General features: G+C 41.4%; 1 protein-coding gene across 6 annotated transcripts in view; it reads right to left on the bottom strand.

Moving 5' to 3' along the window:
* cacna1da (calcium channel, voltage-dependent, L type, alpha 1D subunit, a) overlaps positions 1-20,711 on the bottom strand; it is a 91,858-nt gene that overhangs the window by 11,268 nt on the left and 59,879 nt on the right. For 3 of the 6 annotated variants that reach the window (XM_054785207.1, XM_054785208.1, XM_054785211.1), the window contains 13 exons: positions 20,280-20,481; positions 19,988-20,146; positions 19,105-19,215; positions 15,826-15,909; positions 9,113-9,145; positions 7,406-7,534; positions 7,260-7,325; positions 7,088-7,179; positions 4,754-4,913; positions 4,514-4,641; positions 4,331-4,427; positions 1,867-1,969; positions 1,655-1,756 (listed from right to left, as the gene is read on the bottom strand). In XM_054785207.1, coding sequence (XP_054641182.1) covers positions 1,655-1,756; positions 1,867-1,969; positions 4,331-4,427; positions 4,514-4,641; positions 4,754-4,913; positions 7,088-7,179; positions 7,260-7,325; positions 7,406-7,534; positions 9,113-9,145; positions 15,826-15,909; positions 19,105-19,215; positions 19,988-20,146; positions 20,280-20,481 — 1,466 coding nt within the window. The remainder of the gene's footprint in view (positions 1-1,654; positions 1,757-1,866; positions 1,970-4,330; positions 4,428-4,513; positions 4,642-4,753; positions 4,914-7,087; positions 7,180-7,259; positions 7,326-7,405; positions 7,535-9,112; positions 9,146-15,825; positions 15,910-19,104; positions 19,216-19,987; positions 20,147-20,279; positions 20,482-20,711) is intronic. The other 3 variants (XM_054785209.1, XM_054785210.1, XM_054785212.1) reach the window with 1 other exon arrangement.

Genomic DNA, 20,711 nt, shown 5'->3' with positions numbered 1-20,711 from the left:
GTATTCTAGTATTGCATGTGCTTTCTTGTTAACGCAATCAGCCACGACATTAGGTACATCTAAGGAGCACTAACACAAGCACTGTACTGAAAATCTTTGCAATAATGCACTGCGACACTGTGCAGTTGCAAACTACAAGTTGAATCACTATCTCAGAAAAGATAGATTTTTCTTATTAGTGAAAAATGACTAAGGATGTTGCTGATTGTTTCTTTCTTTCTATTAATTTTGGATTGATGTTATCATCCACGAGGTTCTTGCTCATTTAAACTATTTCAGTTAGGGATGTCAAATATTATCGGCGGATATTGGCGTAAAAATGTGATACCGATTCATGTACTCATCAATACCCGTATATCAGATATTGGTAAAAAGCCAATATCAAGCATCTCTAATTTTCATTGTATAAATTTACTTCAATGTATTAAATTTTGCAATGATATTGCACAGTGCACTACTTGGCTGCAGTCTAAACTACCATAGTTTGCTGTCTAAAGACTTCAGGTAGGAGTGGTAGCTCCAATTTAAATGCCCATCATGTTTCTGCATGTTTTAGAGCAGGGGTGTCCAAAATGCAGTCCAGGTACCATTCGCACCTGTTTTTTTATTGGCACGCAAAACATTCTAAAAATATATTGTGACAAAGAAACTAAAAAAAAAACAAACAAAAAAACAATAAATAAAAACGGAAAAATCTGCAGCAATTTTACAGGAATAAAGTCTAAATTAGGTTGCTGAAAAAGTTATAGATAATTAGATAATTATCTATAAGATATAGATATAGATATAGATATAGATAATTATGAGAATAAAGTGAAAATATGGGAATAAAAAAAACTACTAGAACAAAGTTCAAACAGCTGAAAGAAAAAAACAAACGGTAATTTTATAAGAATAAAATCTAAATCATATCAAAATCAAAGTCGTATTTTCACGAGAAAAAAGTTGCAATTTAACAAAATTAACAAAAACAAATCAGATCATTTTAGTAGTGTAGAGCTGAAATGTTAAAAAAAAATATTATGGCAATTAAGGCATAATATTATGAAAAGAAAATTTACTTTTTACTTTTACTTTTTACTTTGTTTACTTATTTTTACTAAATATCAACTCAGCAAAGTTGGATCCTTTCATTTTGCAGTATGTGGCCCTCACTGGAAAACGTTTGGACACCCCTACTTTAGAGTATATTTGTGTGCAAAAGTGTGTGAGAATCATTATGAAACAGGGGTCTGAATCACTTGAACCAAGCACTCTGGGGACAGAAATCAGAGAAAGAGCACGCGAAAGAGAGAGGCAACGCTAGTTCCATGCCACCACCCTAAAACAGAACTGCTTCAGAATATTCTCAAGTGCTTCAGATGTTTTGGACACACACACACACACACACACACACACACATACACACAAACACAGATAGAAGAGTTCACAGGCATAAGAATGTGAGGAGAAGAAAAAGCAGTGAATTAAGAAGACATCAAGACAGATGAGTCAGTAAAGCCCCGCTGCCTAGGAGGCCATGCAAGCCCCACGTCTGCAGCCTCCATCAGGGTCCAGGACGGGCCGAACACACATGGATGGCAAAACACACTGCAACCAGGAGAACATGAGCAGAAACACCGTGATACACGAACAGCAATGTCATTCCACTGACCACCAGCAGGCGGCACCACTTGATCCAGCAGCTTCATACTGGTTCGCTTCCAGATTTTCTTGATGACAGCTCGAAGCTCCTCGTTGGCTTGTTCGAGATTACCTGGAGCACGAGGAAATGAGCACATAAGCTCATGGGTTGCAATCAGAGGTGATTTATTCTTTTGTATGTTGTTCTATATATTGGTTTAGTTGTCAAATGTAGATTGTCACCTTCGGTTTTTATCTTCAAGGCTGTTCGCACCAGTGCGAAGAGAGTAGCGTTAAACATGACTGTGCCGTCGCTGTTCAGAGGCATATTCATCGCCACCAGCCTCTGAAAGTACACACAAGAGAAGAGATGAAATGTCTTTTTTGGCCATTTACGGCCCCCGTCTGTTTTTTATTGGCCCTTGGCACATTCTGAAAATAAAATACACAAGGCAAGAAAAACAAAAAAAACCCAGCAAAAATGGAAAAAATAGCAATAATTTTACAAGAATACAGATGTATTCGTGCTAACAGTCTTGAAAACATGAACATTTTAACGTACGTTTCCAGACCTGGAAATTGATCAAATCAATTTCCATACTTTTCCATACTTGCGTAGGAACCCTATAATAGGTTAACCCGGCATGATGTTGCTGTTAATATGTGCGTGTATTGTTAGCGCTGTAGCTCACATACTGTAGCTATGTTAGTGCTGCTAATGTTTGTGTCCTCTTGTCCCATTCCTTAAAGGAACAGTGCACTTTTTTGGAATTTTGCCCATCATCCACAATCCGTATGTGAGACATGAACACACGTCTTGTCTTTTCTGTGCGTGCTAAAGATATAAAAACAGCTAAAAATGCACGTTATGGGACACACCTATTTCGCCTATAAAACCTTCTGAAAAAACCTCCAAAAAACGCCAACAAAACTCCATTTACATAATGTGACCTGCATATTAACCAAGCTACAGCGACATTGTTATCATTATTATTATTATTGTTATTAACATTGTTACACCCAAGAACTACGTTACTTGTGTAGTGACACCTCGCCACACCACACCGGCTAACTACTAGCCACCCACTCGCTCACAATGCCTCAGGCCACTAGCGAAAGGTAACGCTACATATTGGAGCTGCCACCACTGCTTGAGTTTGGAAAAGTTAATGCGAGGTGTAGCGTTCCTTTTTGTATTTGTATTTGTACTTTATTTATCCCACAGCGGGGAAATTCACTTGTTACAGCAGCAAGCAAGATACGCAAGTAAAGAATACAGTGTAAAGAATACATATATTGACTACAACATGGTTCAGGTGGTACAGGTGTTGTAGAGCCTGACAGCGGTCAGTATGAAGGACCTGCGGAACCTCTCCTTCTTACACCGTGGGTGTAACAGTCTGCTGCTGAAGGAGCTGCCAAGGGAACCCACAGTGTCATGTAGCGGGTGAGAGGTGTTGTCCATGATGGACGTCAGCTTAGCCAACATCCTTCTCTCCCCCACTTCCTCCACAGAGTCCAGAGGACTGTCCAGGACAGAGCTCGCTCTCCTGATCAGCCTATTGATCCTGCTCCTGTCTCTGTCCGTGCTGCCCCTTCTCCAGCAGCCCACAGCATAGAAGATGGCTGAGGCCACGACAGAGTCATAAAAGGTCCTTAAAAGAGTCCTGCACACACCAAAGGACCTCAGTCACCTCAGCAGGTGGAGGCGACTCTGGCCCTTCTTGTAGAGGGCGTGGGTGTTGACGGACCAGTCCAGTTTGTTGTTAAAGTGAACACCCAGGAATTTGTAGCTGTCTACCAACTCTATGTCCGCTCCCTGGATGTTCACCGGTGTGAAGTGAGATGTTTTCCTCTGGAAGTTAATGATCATCTCCTTTGTCATGCTGGTGTTGAGTTGCAGCTGGTTAAGCTCACTCCAGCTGATGACCGTCCCTGATGACCGTCCTGTATTCCAGATCGTTCCCCTCTGAAACACAACCCACAATGGCTGTGTCATCGGAGAACTTCTGGATGTGACACTGTGTGGAGTTGTGTGTGAAGTCCGAGGTGTAGAGGGTGGAGAGGAAAGGGGAGAGCACCGTACCCTGAGGGGCACCTGTGCTGCAGAGTACCATGTCAGACACACAGTGACGAAGCCTCACATACTGTGGTCTGTTGGTGAGGTAGTCTATAACCCATGCAGTCAGGTGTTGGTCTACTCCCACACTCTCCATCTTCACTCTGAGTAGTGACGGCTGGATGGTGTTAAAGGCACTGGAGAAGTAAAAAAACATGACCATCACAGCGCTCCCGCTGTCCTCCAGGTGTAGCAGTGATCTGTGCAGCAGGTAGATCACTGCGTCGTCCACTCCGATCCGAGGCCAGTAAGCAAACTGCAGGGGGTCCAGCTGAGTGCCCACCAGGGGTCGCAGGTGCTTTCTATGTTGCTATGTGGAATCAATGCACCCAGAAGGGAAGTTCCGCTCATACTTAAAGTGAGCAAAATACTGTCAGTATTACATGTTATCATGAATGTACCTGTTACTTAATTGGGGCCTTTCTTGGCGGAATAGGTGTGTTCCATTACGTGCATTAATTAGCCAACTTACTAAAAGCACTTTTCTTCTAAATTGTAGCATCAAGGCCAACACACTTCTAATAAACGATCATGAAAACTCAATGATATGGGACCTTCAAGTGTCCAAGCAGAAAAAAGAAGAGAGACCTTGCAAGCCACTCTGTGAGGGCACAGTTTGCCAAAGCCAAGAGGCGGCTGGATTCTTCGAAGAAGTGTTACCACGTCAAGATGCTTAATTCTTCCCCTGGATGAAAAGGAAACAAGACATAATTTGCAAAGATGAATTGCTCCAAGCAGACATGAAGGGAATGTTATGAACTTAAGTCGTACTTGGCCTCTGGGTCGTACTCTGACCAAATTCTCTTGAATTCATCCAGGTGGTGTGGACCGAGGATGGACCAATCCCTTGTCAGGTAGTCAAAGTTGTCCATGATGACGGCCACAAACAAATTGATAATCTGGAGGGGCACAAGAAGAACGATAAAACAGGGCTGGACAAACTTTTTGACTCGCAAACTATACACCAAATAACTCCTGGTGGGGGCCATGAATGTAATTTGATGTACATACTAGGAAGGCGCACAGCATATAGAAGGTGATGAAGTAAACTATTGCAAATCCGCTGCCACATGTCATCTCCTCGCCAGGGTTGTAGTCCGACTCGGGGTCACATAGTTTCCCCGGCATGCAGGCCAACATGATCTCCTGCCACGCCTCCCCAGTGGCACACCTGGAAAAGCAGACAAATATGTCTATACAGTAATCCCTCGCCACTTTGCGCTTCCAATTTCACTGCTTCACTCTGTCATTGTTTTTCAAAAATATATTCATTTATAAAGCATGCTGTTTCGATAGAGACTTTATTAAGTTCACATTTTGTGGTTCAATACAGCCTAGTATTGGTCAAAAATATGCATATTTGAGCCAATTTTACTTTTTTTTTGTAAGATTAAGAATAAAAATTCAATTCAATTCAATTTATTGATATAGCGCCAAATCATAGTTAGTCCTCAAACTGCCACCTGCCACCTGCACAGAGGAAACCTGGAACTGAACCCAGGCTCTGTGGGACGGCCGTCTGTCTCGACTGGTTGGGTTGAGATATAAAAATACAGTAGAGTAGAGGGATAGATGGTAGATTAAGCCAGAAGTCATAGTCTTAGTCTAAGAAACATACTTGTACATACATATCAGCGTGTCAGGGCTCACTTCTAACTATACGCTTTGGCAAAGAGGTAAGTTTTGAGTTGACTTTTAAATAAAGAGAGGGTGTCTGCCCCCCGGATTGAGTCTGGGAGATTCTACTTCTAAAAATTCTAGGAGTGGTAAGTAAGTGTTGCACTGGTATGTAGCAACTAACTTGCCCTAAGTTACAAACTGTGTAGTAATTAGTAGTAATTTGATGCTACTCCTCTTTGATTCAAAGGTTATCAACCTAACCTGTGCTCCTGTAAATAGTTGAGGTGTGAAATAAAACTCTTTTTCAAGTTCAGGCTGGTGAAAGTCCAAAGAACTTGACAGTTGGGACAGTTGAATTTAATAGTAAAAACTTTGAGGTAATCCAGCTCTTTATGTCCGTTAGCAATCAAAGACGTTGTGATGATGATATCTAGTATTGTACACTGGTCACTAGGTGTCAGTAATGTAACTGTAATGTTGGGTGAGACACACAAGCATCAGACTTGAATGCCAGAACAACAGGCTTTGAATTATCTTCAAACAGGCACAATGATCCTTAACATGGGCTACTGTTGCAGCCGTAACCCACGGCATGTCCGCCCCCAACTCATCTCCTAGCACAGGGGTGTCAAACTCGTGCCATGGAGGGCCGAGACACTTCAGGTTTTCTTTGCAGCCAGTCACTAAAGCAGGTGATTTTAATGATCACCACCTCCTCTAATTTGAGGGAAGGAGCTCATCAATCAAATCACCTGCTGGAGAAACTGGTTGGAGAAAAAACCTGCAGTGTCTCGGCCCTCATATTTGCAGATGACTCGGGATGATCATGGCCCTGTAGTGTCTGAATTTATGGACTGGGACAGCACGTCCTTTTTAGGTGTGAAAAACCAAGGAGATGATTGTAGATTTTAGGAAGAATCCTACAGTTTTCTCACCTGTTGTCATTAAGAGATACTGCTGAGCTACTGCTGAGATGGTTCGGCAGTACAAATATCTGGGAGCGGTGCTGGACCACAGGCTAACATTTGAGTCTCAGGGAGATGCCCTATGTAAAAAAGCTCATCAGAGGATGTATTTTTATCGCAAGCTTCCGGGTTTCAAAGTGGATAACACTTTTATGGAAATGTTTTATTCTTGTTTTATTGAGTCAGTGCTGACTTTTTCTTTTATCAGCTGGCATGGACTGCTCACCCTCAAAAACAGGAACAGGTTGCAGGGCATCACTAAAGTGCGCAGCAGAATTGCTTAATGACTTGACTGTGTTGTATCAAAGGTGGACTCTGAAAAAGGCTCAATCAGTCCTTGATGACCGCGGTGATCCCTTGCATGATGACTTCAGGTTGCTTCCATCGGGTCGCAGATACGGTGTTCCTACATGTAGGACCAAGAGGATGAGGAAGTCTTTGGTTCCGGCAGCCACTGTTCTGCTGAATAACTGTAATGTTGGTGCTGTATTCACTGTTTTTGTTTCTAATATTGTATTTATTGTTGGTTTCTTGTCCGTGTGAAATGGCTGGCTGTCGAACAAATTGCCCCTCGGGGATAATAAAATTTACCTTGACCTTGACCTTGGTAAAAAGGTTTTCTATGCTGTAACTAGGAAAATATTCCATTTATGAATAAGAAATCCTACTTGGCACAATTGGGTCTGGAACCAATGAACCGCAATAAAGGAGGAATTACGGTACAGTTGAGATTGCAGGGCAGAGTTAAAATCAGACAGACCTGAAGAGGAGGAGCACGGCCTGAGGGAAGGTCTGGAAGTTGTTGTTTCTGTTGATGTGCGTGCCATCCACCATCGCAATCTTCCCAAAGACCTGAAAAAGCATTATTGGCTCCCTGAGTCCAAAGACATAGAGGAGAAGAAATGGGTTTTTAATCAAGTTTGGGGACCAACCTGCATCCCAATGACAGCATAGATGAAGAACAGCATTGCTATCAGAAGAGCGACGTACGGCAGAGCCTTGAAGAGAGGAAAAGACAGTCAGAATAACAGTCAAAAGAGCAGTACACATGAAGCTAGAACCTTTTCAATAAAGACACCTGGAAGGATTTGATGAAGGTCCAAAGGAGAGTTCGGATGCCCTCCCCTCTGCTGAGCAGCTTGACAAGCCGCATGACCCGGAAGAGACGGAAGAAGGTGATGGAGATGCGGGCGCTGTCCTCCGTGTTCTGGGAATAAACATTCCCAGGTCAGAAGCGGGCGGCGTTACGGCATGAGACACAGAAGCCCTTAACTGTGCTGGACTGGGATGAGTTCTGAACTCAGGGGCAGAAACATATGGAATGGAGGAGCAGCACTGCATTGTCATAGTTGAAGAAAATGTGAATTTGAGAGATTGATATGCTTTACCTTGATTATAATTAACATCTCTATTCTACAAAAGCAAATAATGGCTTCATCGAGCCATATCTATAGTCCAAAGTGTAACTGCAGCTCATATGTTTCTGTGGGTCCATGTCCAAAGCACTGTCAGGAGCAGTGTCGCTGACCTACAAGGAGAGGAAGCAAGGGCATGCTGGAGAAAAAACCTTGCCATACTTGACAGGACACGTCTGCACAAGCATGGCACCCTCACTCCAGAGTCACTGCATGCGGAGTCACAGTGGAACCAACCCCAAACGGGTCAGCCAGGAGGTTGGCAGGTCAGAGAAAGGTGACTTTATCCCAGGAAGAGGGAGAAGGGGCGGGGGGAGGTCATACCCCCATGTAGCAGTGTCAACACTACAAACGTGAGAAACCAGCTGACACCTCACTGGGGAAAAACCTGGCGCCACGTTTGAGTGACACGCGTCATAGAAAAATCCAAATATTGGGAAATAAAGTACAGTTGTCCCTCACTACATCGTGGTTCCAACATCGTGCCCTCATTCTAATTAATTCATTAATAAATGATGGCTGTGTCGTGGTTGATTACCGTCTATTATGAGCACAAAAAAAAATGCATATTTAAGCAAATTGTATGTATTAATGGCCTAAATGGAGCAGTTTCAAGCATAAAAATAGCTAAATGAAGGAAAATCCAAATATAAGCCACTCAAAAGACATGATATGAAGTGTAATACAGTATCTGTGACTTGTGTGTGCCTTTAAGAAGCGGGACCTGGGAAGTGACGTGTGTGACATCAGCTAGCTAGAGTTGACTGTTAGCTGAGTGCTAGCAGCAGGTTAGCAGTGTAGAGAGTGGCCGACAGCAGCTCCTGTGTGAATGTTCACTGCATGTGTTCTCTCCTTGTTAATAAAGCCATTGAAGTGGATCGTAAGGTGTCAGCAAGGTTACATTGATAGGACAATAACCACGACGAAGTACTCTGTCAATGTTAAAGTACGAATCTATCTTATCATATTTATGTCTAAGATGGCTTATGTTCTATAATTATGTCTACTATATTGGGTAATACAAGTGCAAAGGTGACTACAGAGGTGTTATTTCATTTCTAGAGGGCTCTAATGATGGTAAAAACCGTGTTTAGAAGGTTGTAAAAAGGTTTTCTATACCATAACTACAAAAATATTCCATGAATAAATCTTAGTTTGGCAAAATTCACTTATCGCAGTCAGGTGTGGAACCAAATCACCGCAGAAACAAGGGACCACTGTACATGAGCAAACCATACCAGAAGGGAGAAATCAAAATACAAAATAAGAAAGCCTTAGAATGAGAAACATGAAATAAAATAGATCATAGAACACAAATATGATGGCATGGCCCTAGAGGAGAAGGGAGTTGTGGGGGTGGAGCATCTTACCCCCTGTTCATCCACCTGAGGAGTCTCTGTTGGCTTTAAAATCAAAAACCTGAATTAATGATTTATTCAGCGCCTCACACTAATTAACACTAACGCATTGAAATATTATATATGATGAAGTATGACAAAGACACATCAGGGTCACTACTGGCCTCAGACTTGTGATGATAGGACAGACAACATTGTCTAAGCACTATGGACGACACTATGTGGGACAGAACCAGTGATGAACAACATGTAATCACTTAGAACTGAAAAACTGGGACACAACTTTATCACCCCGCTAGACTGGACACAACCATTGGGTTCACATGTGAAGATACATTTTTAAGATTTTTAAGAAAGCTGCAACATTGACTTGATTCCTAGTCAGGAAACCTCACCTGCACAGTCTCAAAAGATCCAATACAAGAGCTGGATCAAAAATCATACGTTTATGAAGATAACCATGACATGTCAAATAGGTATTCATTTAAAAGTCCCCCATTATGAAAGAGAGACTTTTTAATTCAATTATTTTCCGTCATGCCCCCACTCGGTGACAGAAATGTTTTCACACCCCTCCACCTCATTTGAAATACAACTGAGAAAATGATATATATTTATCTGTACTGTACAGACTGAACTGTAAACTGAAACCAGTGAAATACAACAAACCACGCCCAGTTCACCACGCCCACCCCACTATTTGAGAAGCACTGGTTTAAACGCTCGCTTTTCAAGATTTTCATAACGTCCTTCCTCTTGGACATGATACTGCCTTTGACCCGCTTCTGGCTGGATAAGTCCACACAGTGTATAAGGCCACGACTTCACAGAAAAAAACAGGCTTTACTACACATCTTAAAATTAAGCCTGGAGCTCTGCCCACTGTCAGCTACAGACGTGGGAGCTGTACGTTTGACCATTTTGTTTTTCTTCAGTGAATAGGCTAAATAGAATATGTCCTATTTATGTCTAATATGTCTTATTCTCTCTTATTATGTCTTCTATATTGGGTAAGATGAGTGTAAATGTGACTATAAGGGTGTTATTTCATGTCTACATGGCAATGACAATGTTAAAAAGTGTATTAAGAAGGTGGTAAAAAGATTTTCTAACTATGGAAATATTCAAATTCTAAAGACGGAATCCTAGTTTGTGGAAATTGACTTATCATCGTCGGGCCTGGAACCAATCAACCGTCATACACGAGGGATTACTAGATGAAAAAGTCTAATATTTTTCCTCTGATGTAGCAAAATATGGTCAAGAAAATATGTCAGTTTGACAAACATTGTTAAATGAACACCTCATTGAACATATGAATTAATATTGAACATTCTTGTTTTTACAACTGGCTCTTGTATTGAATTTCATTATTCATGTGCAGGTGTACCTAATGTTATGGCGAGTGGGCCATCAATACAGTTAATGAACTGCATGCATCTTAAAGCAGCATAAATGGAATTTGCAAAAAAAAAGAAAAATGCTTGCAGACCTACTGTATAAGATTCAGTCACACAGGTTTCACACACACACCAAGTACATATGCATTCATTATGTAATGCATGCCATAAACAGGAAGTATTCAGCGAGCACTTGTTCACACAGTCCGGGTGCAGAATAAAAATATGAATAACAGTGGTTAGATTGGCTCCAAGCCTCCAGACAGATGTGGCTTCAACAGTTCAAATCTAGTCTAATGTCATTTAGCTTGAGGAGGTTCTTCAGTTAATCCTGGCCCCGGCATCCATGGAGCATGCATCAAGCATCATGTCACGCATACACAAGACGTCGGGGATGATAAGGAGCTCCTCATAGCAATGCACCAAAGTCATGCAGCAAGACTACCATGGAAAGGCTCAGGGGTAGGGAGTGGGGGGTGGCGGACAGGGGTTGTCACACTGAGGTGACTGGACAGGAATCAAGAAGGCAAGTAGATCTTGGGGTTCGAGTGGAGGAGGACGAGGAGGAGTAACTGGGGTGAACTTGCAGGGAAAAAAGGGGGGACAGGGAGGAGTGGGGGCTGCTGAGGTATTCATGCACCTGACTGGGGTCTACACACCTGAGCTACGCATGAGTTCCATTGTGAGCTTTAAGAGCTCACTACAGGAAGACAGGACAAAACACAGAGACAATCACAAGATCAACAAAGAACCTCAAACTCAGCCCTTTTTGGGGTCAAATCACGACCGCTCTTACCTGTGAGGGTGGGGGTCGCTTGAGTGTCAATGATCTCTTTTTCTTTCTGACAAGACTCTACATTAAGCCGAGGTCACACCGGTCGTAACGGCTCCTACAGTCGGTCTACATGCACAAAACCGCAGGGCACCCGTGTGACGTGCTGTTTTTTGAGGTGAAGACTGGCTGCAGACCGACTAGAGGTCCTTTGTCATGTCAAACAAACTCTACGGGTGCGTCGTCCATACGGCCAGCGTGTGTCTTTTGCTCGTTTTGCTGTTGTCAGGTTTGGGTAAAATGTCCATTTTTCCGTACGTTGCGGACTCCATATGTGTGTCGTGTGCCACACGTGCACCCCACATACGGAATTAGTGCAGCCAACACACATTCAGATATTTCGTACGGGCTCCATGCATGTCGAGTAAGACGGTCGTGTGTTGCCCGTACGGTGAGAGTGCATCAATGGCAGGAAATTTAAAGCTGCTGGGGAGCCTACCTCTTTCTTTTATATGCTTTAGGCATATTTGTTTTTTCACTCTTGGTTATGTCTCTATTGTAATATATATGTAAATATATATTTACATTTGATTCCTGTTGCAATGCATATTGATATTTACGTGAGCGGATATGACGTATGTGTGTGCATCTGTGCATGATGTCATGGTTAGTGAATAAAGACCATCTACATGCTGGAAAGGAAAACACCTGGCACACACAGAATATATATGTATCGCTCCCAATCGCGGGGGAGGGATATGAACGTGTATGGCACGCACGACAAACAGCTCACGTGTAGTTCTTGCAACCTTCATATAAAGCCTGCATGGAACGCAAGGTCAGTACTTTCATTGCAAGTTTGACAGACGTTGGTCTTACAACTTACGTGCATTAGCTGCACGAATGAAGCAACAGTCGTACGTCCGAGAAGTCTTAGATTTGGTGCGTGGTACGCACGTTCAACTTACAGGCTGTACGTCGACTGCGTGGTGAAAACACACAGCGATTTGGGGAACGCCAAAAATCGCACGACCAAAAAAATCGGAGGTCCGGCTGTGAGCTAGACTTTATGTAAACCTGCACAAGCAAATGACATCTAAGACCAGCTGGATTATCACAGTGAAGAATAGGCTCTTGCACTGGATACCATTAGCTTGCACAGGTGTACCTAGTGATGCCGAAAGATGTCACCTGAACCATGCCCTGCACTTAACTTCCTAAATATCACTTTTTACTCAAGCGGATCTTAACGTTTTGCGAGCAGCTCTTGAGCTCAGGGGCGTTCTGTCTGGAGGTCAAATGAGAAGGCGAGAGCGAGAGAGCGTGAAGACAAACAGCACAGCAAGGCTCGCTGGGGAAACACAACTGACCGGGGGGGCATGGAGCGGGTGGCCGAGGGCCATCTGGGAGAGGCGGGACATGGAAAAGATGTTAGCTAATGGTGTTTGCTGACGCTTCATCACATGCATTTGGAGAGGTCACAATCAAGCTCATGGTGGGAATGCATGAAGACATGCAAGTAGGAAATAAATACTGTGGGCCCACGGAACTGGAACAATTGAGGTCAAATATGATAAAAATATGGTCCAAAAACAAGCAAAATTCTGGTAACATAGTGTCTGATATCATATCTTCTTGAAATATATTTAACTAAATATTCTATACTCATTCACTGTGCAATATTTCTGTCAATATTTACTCCTGTATTTATTCTTTCATTATTTAATAAGTACCGGTATTTTTAAATTTATTTATAAATACCTTCTTAACCTTTTTTTTCCCCTTTTAGAAAATGTTAAATGTTGAGTCACCCTCCTAAAAGGGCTTGTGTTCGACTTCCAAGGGTCCACTGTGCACAGTTTAAAACCTATTGCACATCAGTCATTAGACATGACCGCATCGTGCAGTTGAAATACCTGATACACACAATGCACGATAACCACATGCAGTGCAAACCACAGAAGAAAGTATTGAATGAAAATTCCCTCACAAAGACCGTTCATGTTACATGTTCTTGTGAAACTGAACAGCACTCAACACACCACCAACAACGCCTTAAACACACTACTGCACATGCATAACAATACATTAGCTTTTGTGTACACTTTAAAATCAAATCATGCAGACACACACTCAGGATGCACAATGAGAGAACATGACATGGAATACTGTTCCAGAAAAACTCCAGGAAAGCAGCACTGCAGCTCAGACAGAAACAGGTGGGGATCACACCTCCCACACCTAAATCATCTAACGGGGGCTTTTTACAACATCATTTCATTACGAAATGTACTAAGGAATATTAGGGCCACACTGAAAAGAATAAAAACTATGAGAGTAAAGTTGTAATATACAGGGTGGACTAAAGTTATCATATTGCAGGAGGGAAAAAAAGTTATTTTACATGAATAATGTTGTAATATAGCAGGGAAGAAATCTTAATTTATGAAAGTTGGAATATAAAAGGAGATTTTTGATTTATGACAGTTGTGAATTTTTAAAAATGAAAATAAAATTGTATTAGAAGGGAAAACATATTTTTAAAGAAAATGGAGTCATATTACAGTGTAACAATATATATATATATATATATGTATATATAAAAGATGCATTTTATGTCTTTTTTCAAATCAATATCAATAACATTCTGCTTCTGACTGATACGATACCGATAACCAATAACTTTTTTATATATACTTTTTAAATGTAGAATTAAATGTACAGTAGTTTGTGCACACCTGGTTCTAAGAAGCGCTGGAACAAATTAGGATTTGACCAACTGTACCTGTTGATTTGTCCTAATCGAATATCATGACATTACTACTACCACATCACTACTATCAGGAGAAGCAGAACATAGAGAGGAAGGAGCCACTTGCCGTGGCCCAACAAAGTGCACTATATTCGGCACGGAGGTCAAGAGAAGCGGAGTATAGAGCGGAAGGAGCTACCTGGCGTGGCGCAGTAAGGTGCACTGTATTCGGGCACACACTCCAAGCAGCCGGTGTGACGCCACAGAGGTCTCCGGCAAACCTTTTGCACCTTTCAAATGCCACGGCACAACAGTGGTAGCGATGGTAGCGATGCTGGAATTTCAGTTGGCTGATAAGGTTTTTTTGTGTGCTCAATGGAGTTTTTTTTCCACCCCCTCATCGCGGAGCATTTGGTACAACTAGCACGCAAGGTGTCTTCCTTGGAAAACTAATATTTACAAGTGAGCTCAGTGGGAAGTTACGACAGGCCATTAACGTCACAGGCAGGAGAAAAAAGAAGCGCTTGATTTGCTCACTCGCATAACACGGGTAATCTAGCCTCATTGGAGCATTTTTTTAAATTATCGGTTATCTGAGCGATTTTTAATGTTATGGGATTTATCGGTATGATGTCTCTCATATTCCCTCATAATTGTCATGCACCCCTAATTAATATATGCCTAGTGTCTCGAAAGACTGTAGTTTGTTGGTCTCAGACTTTTGTGTTTTATTTATGTGGGAATTTTGACATTTACTCAAATTATTATAACCTTTAAAAAAAACTAATTGAATTATTTTCTTGTAATATTATGACTTTAATCTCAGAAATGTGCAACTTTTGTTTCAATGTCGCCCTGATACTCAAATGTATTATAACTTGTCCTTGTTTATGAAGCAAAACATATTTTTATATATAATATAGATTTTAAAAGACCCATTAACTTTTAAAAAACAACAACTACCCAAGTTAATAACTAATTTACAGTATCTGTTATTATAAAGTGGTTGCCTCGACGATAAAGTTGTTATGAACAACAGTAGGGTAGACACAAAAACAACTTTTTTTGTAATACTTGCCTCTACAAGTTTCTATGGAAACAAAATGAACAAGAGCAAAAAGAATTAGAGGACCGCATGAATTAAGAAAACATCCTCTTGGAAGCAAATACAGGCCTTGGGTCATATCATCACACCGTGTTTTGTCATTTTGTTATTTAGGGCAACAAATTACACTGAAGCAGACATGGCAAAGCAGCGACAAGGAAGTAACAAAGCACATTTCAATCACTTTAGAAAAAGAATAGGACAAAGTCAAAGTGAAGCTTTACATAAGATACTTTTTTGTGATTGTGTCAATCACAGGACGCATTTCGACAAACAACCTTTCAAGCTCACATTGATATTTTTAACCCAACATGCATGTTTCTGTTCCACAGCGTTCAATCCCAGGTCCCCTGTTGCTTGCCTTACACGCACATTAATCAATCACAGGACACATGTAGACAAACTTTTACACCAATGGACAATTTAATGTCTCCAATTATCCTAGCATGCATGTTTTTGTGGAGTTCCGCAAGGTTCAATCCCATGCCCCATGTTGTCTGTCTTATACGTACATTAATCAATCACAAGACACATGTACAGTAGACAAACAAACATTCACACCTATAGACAATTTAAAGTCTCCAATGAGCCTAGCATGCATGTTTTTGGCATGTGTCAGAGTACTCGGACAATGCTGCATAATGATCTCGTAAAGCTTCAGTTTGACTCCGAAGTCAAGAGTGAAGTCGTACTTACGTTCACTTCAGTAATAGCAATGTCGACGACGCTACCGACGACAATTAAGGCATCAAAAGTGTTCCAAGCATCAGCGAAATAGTGCTGAAGTCAGCGCACGAGGTGAAGATGCGGAGGGAAGGGAGAAACAATTCCAAAGAAGACATGAAAGGATGAGTTGAGGACAAAAAGAGAGAGAAAAAGGAGAAGCTTTAGAAGGAATCCCATAAGAAGGCAAAGATGGAAGACACCCACAGAGTGATCCACACAGGAAGAGGGTAGAAGAGAGCAACAGCCAGTTGAAATCTGACTTTACTTACATCAATCTCACTGAGAACAATGTCTACTATGCTGCCAATCACAACCAGGGCGTCAAACACATTCCATGCGTCTCCGAAATAGCCCTGAGTGAAGTTGATGCGAGTGGTAGCCGAGTTGGATGTAAGACCAACAGAAACATAAAAGTCTTTATTTGCCCTCACACATGTCACAAACACATAGGTCCTTAAGGTACAACCTGTGTTAACCCTTAGGAGTCCTCTTACATACTTTTGTGTTTATCTTTATTTTTCACCTTTATCTGGCCTGTCAGTTGGTTTCCTCTTTTCAGTACAATCCTGCTTATAACTTCATGCAAATACAAAATATATTATTTTTAAAAATCATGTAGAAATCTAGCTAAAAAACAAAGTAAATGTATTTTAGCCCCCCTGCAACCAAACAGCCACTCTTGCTTTGATTGACTGATGGTGAGTTTTGACCACCAATACGAAGGTTTCAAGTTTCATTGCTGGCTTTACTTTGGCTTTCAAAGCAGATTGCGCTGCACCCAAGCAAAGCGTATGCAAATGAATAAAAATGGTGAATGGTGAATATTATTAATCATAGCTGGGTGTACTTTTATTTGACCCATTTACACCATTTACTTGTAAGCAGTGTGAAGTCTGCACACCGTGGAAAAGGAGCATCATGCAACATCGCCTATCATGCTACGCCGACATACGACACGAGGTCGTGGACTCCTAAGAGTTAACATACCCCCATAAGTCAAATTATTAGACCTCAAGGTAGGTTTCTGCACCTTCTGCAGGACATAAAACACACAACTGCTTTCTACCTGAGTTGAACAGCTCACGTGGTTGTCTGCACCAAACCACTAATATTAATATTGCATGCAAACTCTTAAGAGCTATTTTGGGAAAATGTCTGCACTGCACCCCACACGCTCTTACTAGCATCCTGTCCTTCTTGGCAACAAATAGCTGATGAGCAGTTGAGGGCAAAGCAAAAAAAAAAAAAAAACAATTACTTTGGTATTTTTCATTTTTATGCACATGATGTACATGGGGGGGGCTTTTTCCACCTAAGGTCACATACAAGAAGCATGATATTCGATATTATTGCAAATATAACAATGCAAATATGTTATGTGGTAAGACATATTTCACTCGGCTTTGTGTTATAGATCAGGGGTCTCATTAAGAGACATTTTCCAATGGTCAGCTGCACTTTTTGCCCATCATCCACAATCCTTATGTGAAGCATCAACACATATTTCTTTCCCTTTTCTGTGCGTTCTAAAGAGAGAAAAAGGGTTAGCATGAGGGAGTTAAAACCACTTTTATAGATGACAAAGCAAAAAGTTTTTAACTGTTTCGAAGTTTCATTTTGTCTGGGCCAATAAAAAACGAGCTGCAGGCCACAAATGGCACCTGGGCCGGACTTTGGACACCCCTGAGTAAGATGTATGTCCTTAAGTTGTTCTACAGTGGAACCCGCTTATGCCACCAACCCGTGTATGTGGAACAACTCATCAAGTGTTATTGCTATTATTAAAAAGTGATTGCTCAAGTCCACATCCACATACACTTTTCTCCACATAAACTGTGAGATCCAAGGGGTCATGTCAATGATAATTGTTCTGTTTATGTGTTGGAGTATTCTTAACGTCATAATTATGGCTAATCAGCATGAAAGTTAAACAACATTAAAAGCTGCACACAGTCACTACGTTCACATGCAGTTAATATTCGGTTCAAGGTCAATATTCCAGTTTCTAAAACATTTGGAAACCCGTTTACAAAAAAAAAACAAAAATGCACGGACAACGGTGCGTCATTTCTGCTGCTTCTTCCTGTATCCAAAAACACCACCACCACTGGAAAGGCGGACAACGAATGCCTTTGTTTGAGCTTTGCTGCTGGTACGGACCCACCACCAGTACTTGACACTATTCTGTCTCACTTTCTTCATTAACGGAAGGTGAGAACGTGAAGAAATTGGAAATGGAGCCAGAGCTGTGCCATCCATATCCATGCTACATCCACCACAGGCTCCCCCTGCTTCGCGTAAGTTTTCACTCACCTTCTGATAGATTTCGCTAGCGCGGTACTTTCTAACGTCTATAAAAGACATAATGTTCCTGTCTTTCACCACATTAAGTATGTGGCTTGTTTCCTCCTCGCTCCACGAGAAGTTCCTGCCAAAGATACAAGATTCCTTTCGAACAGAACATGCGCAGAATACAAATTAATGTTCCTTTCAATCGGGATACCCCGGTAGGTGTATACATGACCCAATATTTGGGTTAGAAAAGGAGTAACCCAGGCATGATATTTTTTTTTTTTTTTTAAAAACGGAATATGAGCATATTTTTTTTCAAAAGGGTTATCAGTGTTTACATGGCCGTGCGCAAGCGGATTATTGCTAATATTCCGCTTATGATAGCGCTATTAGACTGTATCCTGTTCAGTGCATCAGCTTCACTCTACGGCCACTTAGATATTTGTTTAGATTGAAGGAAGATCCCCAGCCATTTATATACAGTATTTGTTTAGCTTGAAGACACATTTGCGCATGTATGAGTGCTTCATTGTGACAGTAGACAAGACATACAACAAAAGTAGTGTAGGAGCCGTGTTGTAAGATTAAATATTGTCATGTCAGCGGAATGACAATGAAGCAGAATGACTTTGCACAAATCTACACAACAGCTGTGTATACCTTCCAGCAAGATGCACGCCACACTTCACTGCGGCCAACGCAGCTGGTCAACCCTTCTTCTCTATTGGTCTGTCTCTAACTGGCAGGCAAACACCGCTGCCCCCTATAGTCCAACCTCTGAATCACAGTTCAGAAGTATACATCCTTTGTATGTCTGTGGTGAAAGTCCCAAGTAAATGTGCAAGCAATGATGAGCCTGGCTTGTGATTTGGGCTATGTGGAGATGAGCGGGTTCCACCGTATTTGTGAGTGAATGTGTAGTCTGGAAACAGTGGAGGCAGTGATGGGCTGACTCACCCTGGGTTTAAAAGCAATGAGCTTGAGAACCATTTCCACAGTGAAAACAGCCGTGAAGACCATGTTGAGGATGTCCATGACATAGTTAAAGAGCGCCGACTGGCCGTAGTGCTAGTTTCATAGACAAGAAATAAACAGAAAGAAATATATTACAAACTTTTATTTTGCGTGATTATTATTATTTCAAAGAAATGAATAGTTGTTGCAGCACTTTTCCCCCACAAGAGGGCATGAAAGCGTGAGCAAAACAGAAGATGCAAGTTAGTGATGCATGGATGATATCCATTTGCCACATGCTCCAAATTCAATGAATGTCCTTTTATGCTCCTTGTTTTTCTCTTTTTGTTTCCTTAATGTGCTCCTTAAGTGCCAGGGTTGCTGCTTGCAAGACGCGGGTAGCAAGGTCATTTCAACATTCTTTTCTCTAGTTTACTTGCATTTCTGGCTTCCAGGGACCTGTGTGTCACATTTACTAATGTGCTGTCTTCCTGAGGTTTCCATGGAGTCCATCCATCCTGACTGCCCTCATCTGGAGCACCTAGGAGGATGCCACATCTGGCTGCTCTCTCTGCTCCCTACAGATGCTTGGCTGCATCATGCTGTTTTCTGTTTGGTTAGTAATTCAGTTATTTCCTTTATTGACCTTTTATGTTATCATTTAAAAAGCTAATTTTGTTTAGTGATTTAGAATTTGTCTCTTAATTTTTGCATTTTGAACAAACTGCATTTTGCTAAAGTAGTTATTACGTTTTGAAGTGATTCGGACATTTTTAAAATTGTACTAGAAACTAAATGAATGTCCATTTTATTTGTCTCAGCACTTTGTTTTCAACTGTGATTGTTGTTAAAGTGATTTAGTGTACAAAATAGTTATTTGTCTTACCTGTACCGCCAGGCAGAGTGTGTTGAGCATGATGAGCACAAACATGATGTACTCAAAGCCAGTGGAGTTTACCACATACCAGAACTTGTACTGGTAAGGGTTCTTGGGGATGTACCTCCTCAGAGGACGGGCCTTCAAGGCGTACTCCACACACTGACGCTGCACAAATGCCACAATTTAATTCATTCTAATCCAAGATGTAGCTCAATCAGACCTTTTTTTTTTTTTTTTACTTTCCTTCTGCAGTACAAGCAAAGTCAGTCAATACACAAAAACTGCAGGTTCTACTGACCTGGTTCTTGTCAAGTTCACAGTTTTTGTACTCTTTCTCTCCTTGCTCCTGAAACGTGACGATCACAAAACCAACGAAGATGTTCATCATGAAGAAGGCGATGATGATGATGTAGATGATGAAGAAGATGGAGATCTCCACACGGTAGTTGTAAATAGGGCCCAGGTTCTCCCTGTTGGAGTCGATGGCCTTGTAAAGTAACCTGGGAACAGACCACATCAATACTTACAATTCCTGGGATATATATCATATACATTTAATGCTACTCCATATCTATTCCTTATTCATAAAATTTCATATATATATATATATATTCATTTAATACACAGTAATCACAAATTTCGTGGCTTCACTTTATCATGGTTTTACCCATTAATAAATCAGCGCTGTTTTGTGGTTGAACACAGCCTACTATTAGTCCAAAAATATGCA

This window comes from Dunckerocampus dactyliophorus, chromosome 8 (genome assembly GCF_027744805.1).
Source record: "Dunckerocampus dactyliophorus isolate RoL2022-P2 chromosome 8, RoL_Ddac_1.1, whole genome shotgun sequence".
In the NCBI taxonomy this organism is placed as follows: Eukaryota; Metazoa; Chordata; class Actinopteri; order Syngnathiformes; family Syngnathidae; genus Dunckerocampus; species Dunckerocampus dactyliophorus.
The sequence above is the reverse complement of the archived record's forward strand: the minus strand, read 5'-3'. Positions and strand labels throughout refer to the sequence as shown.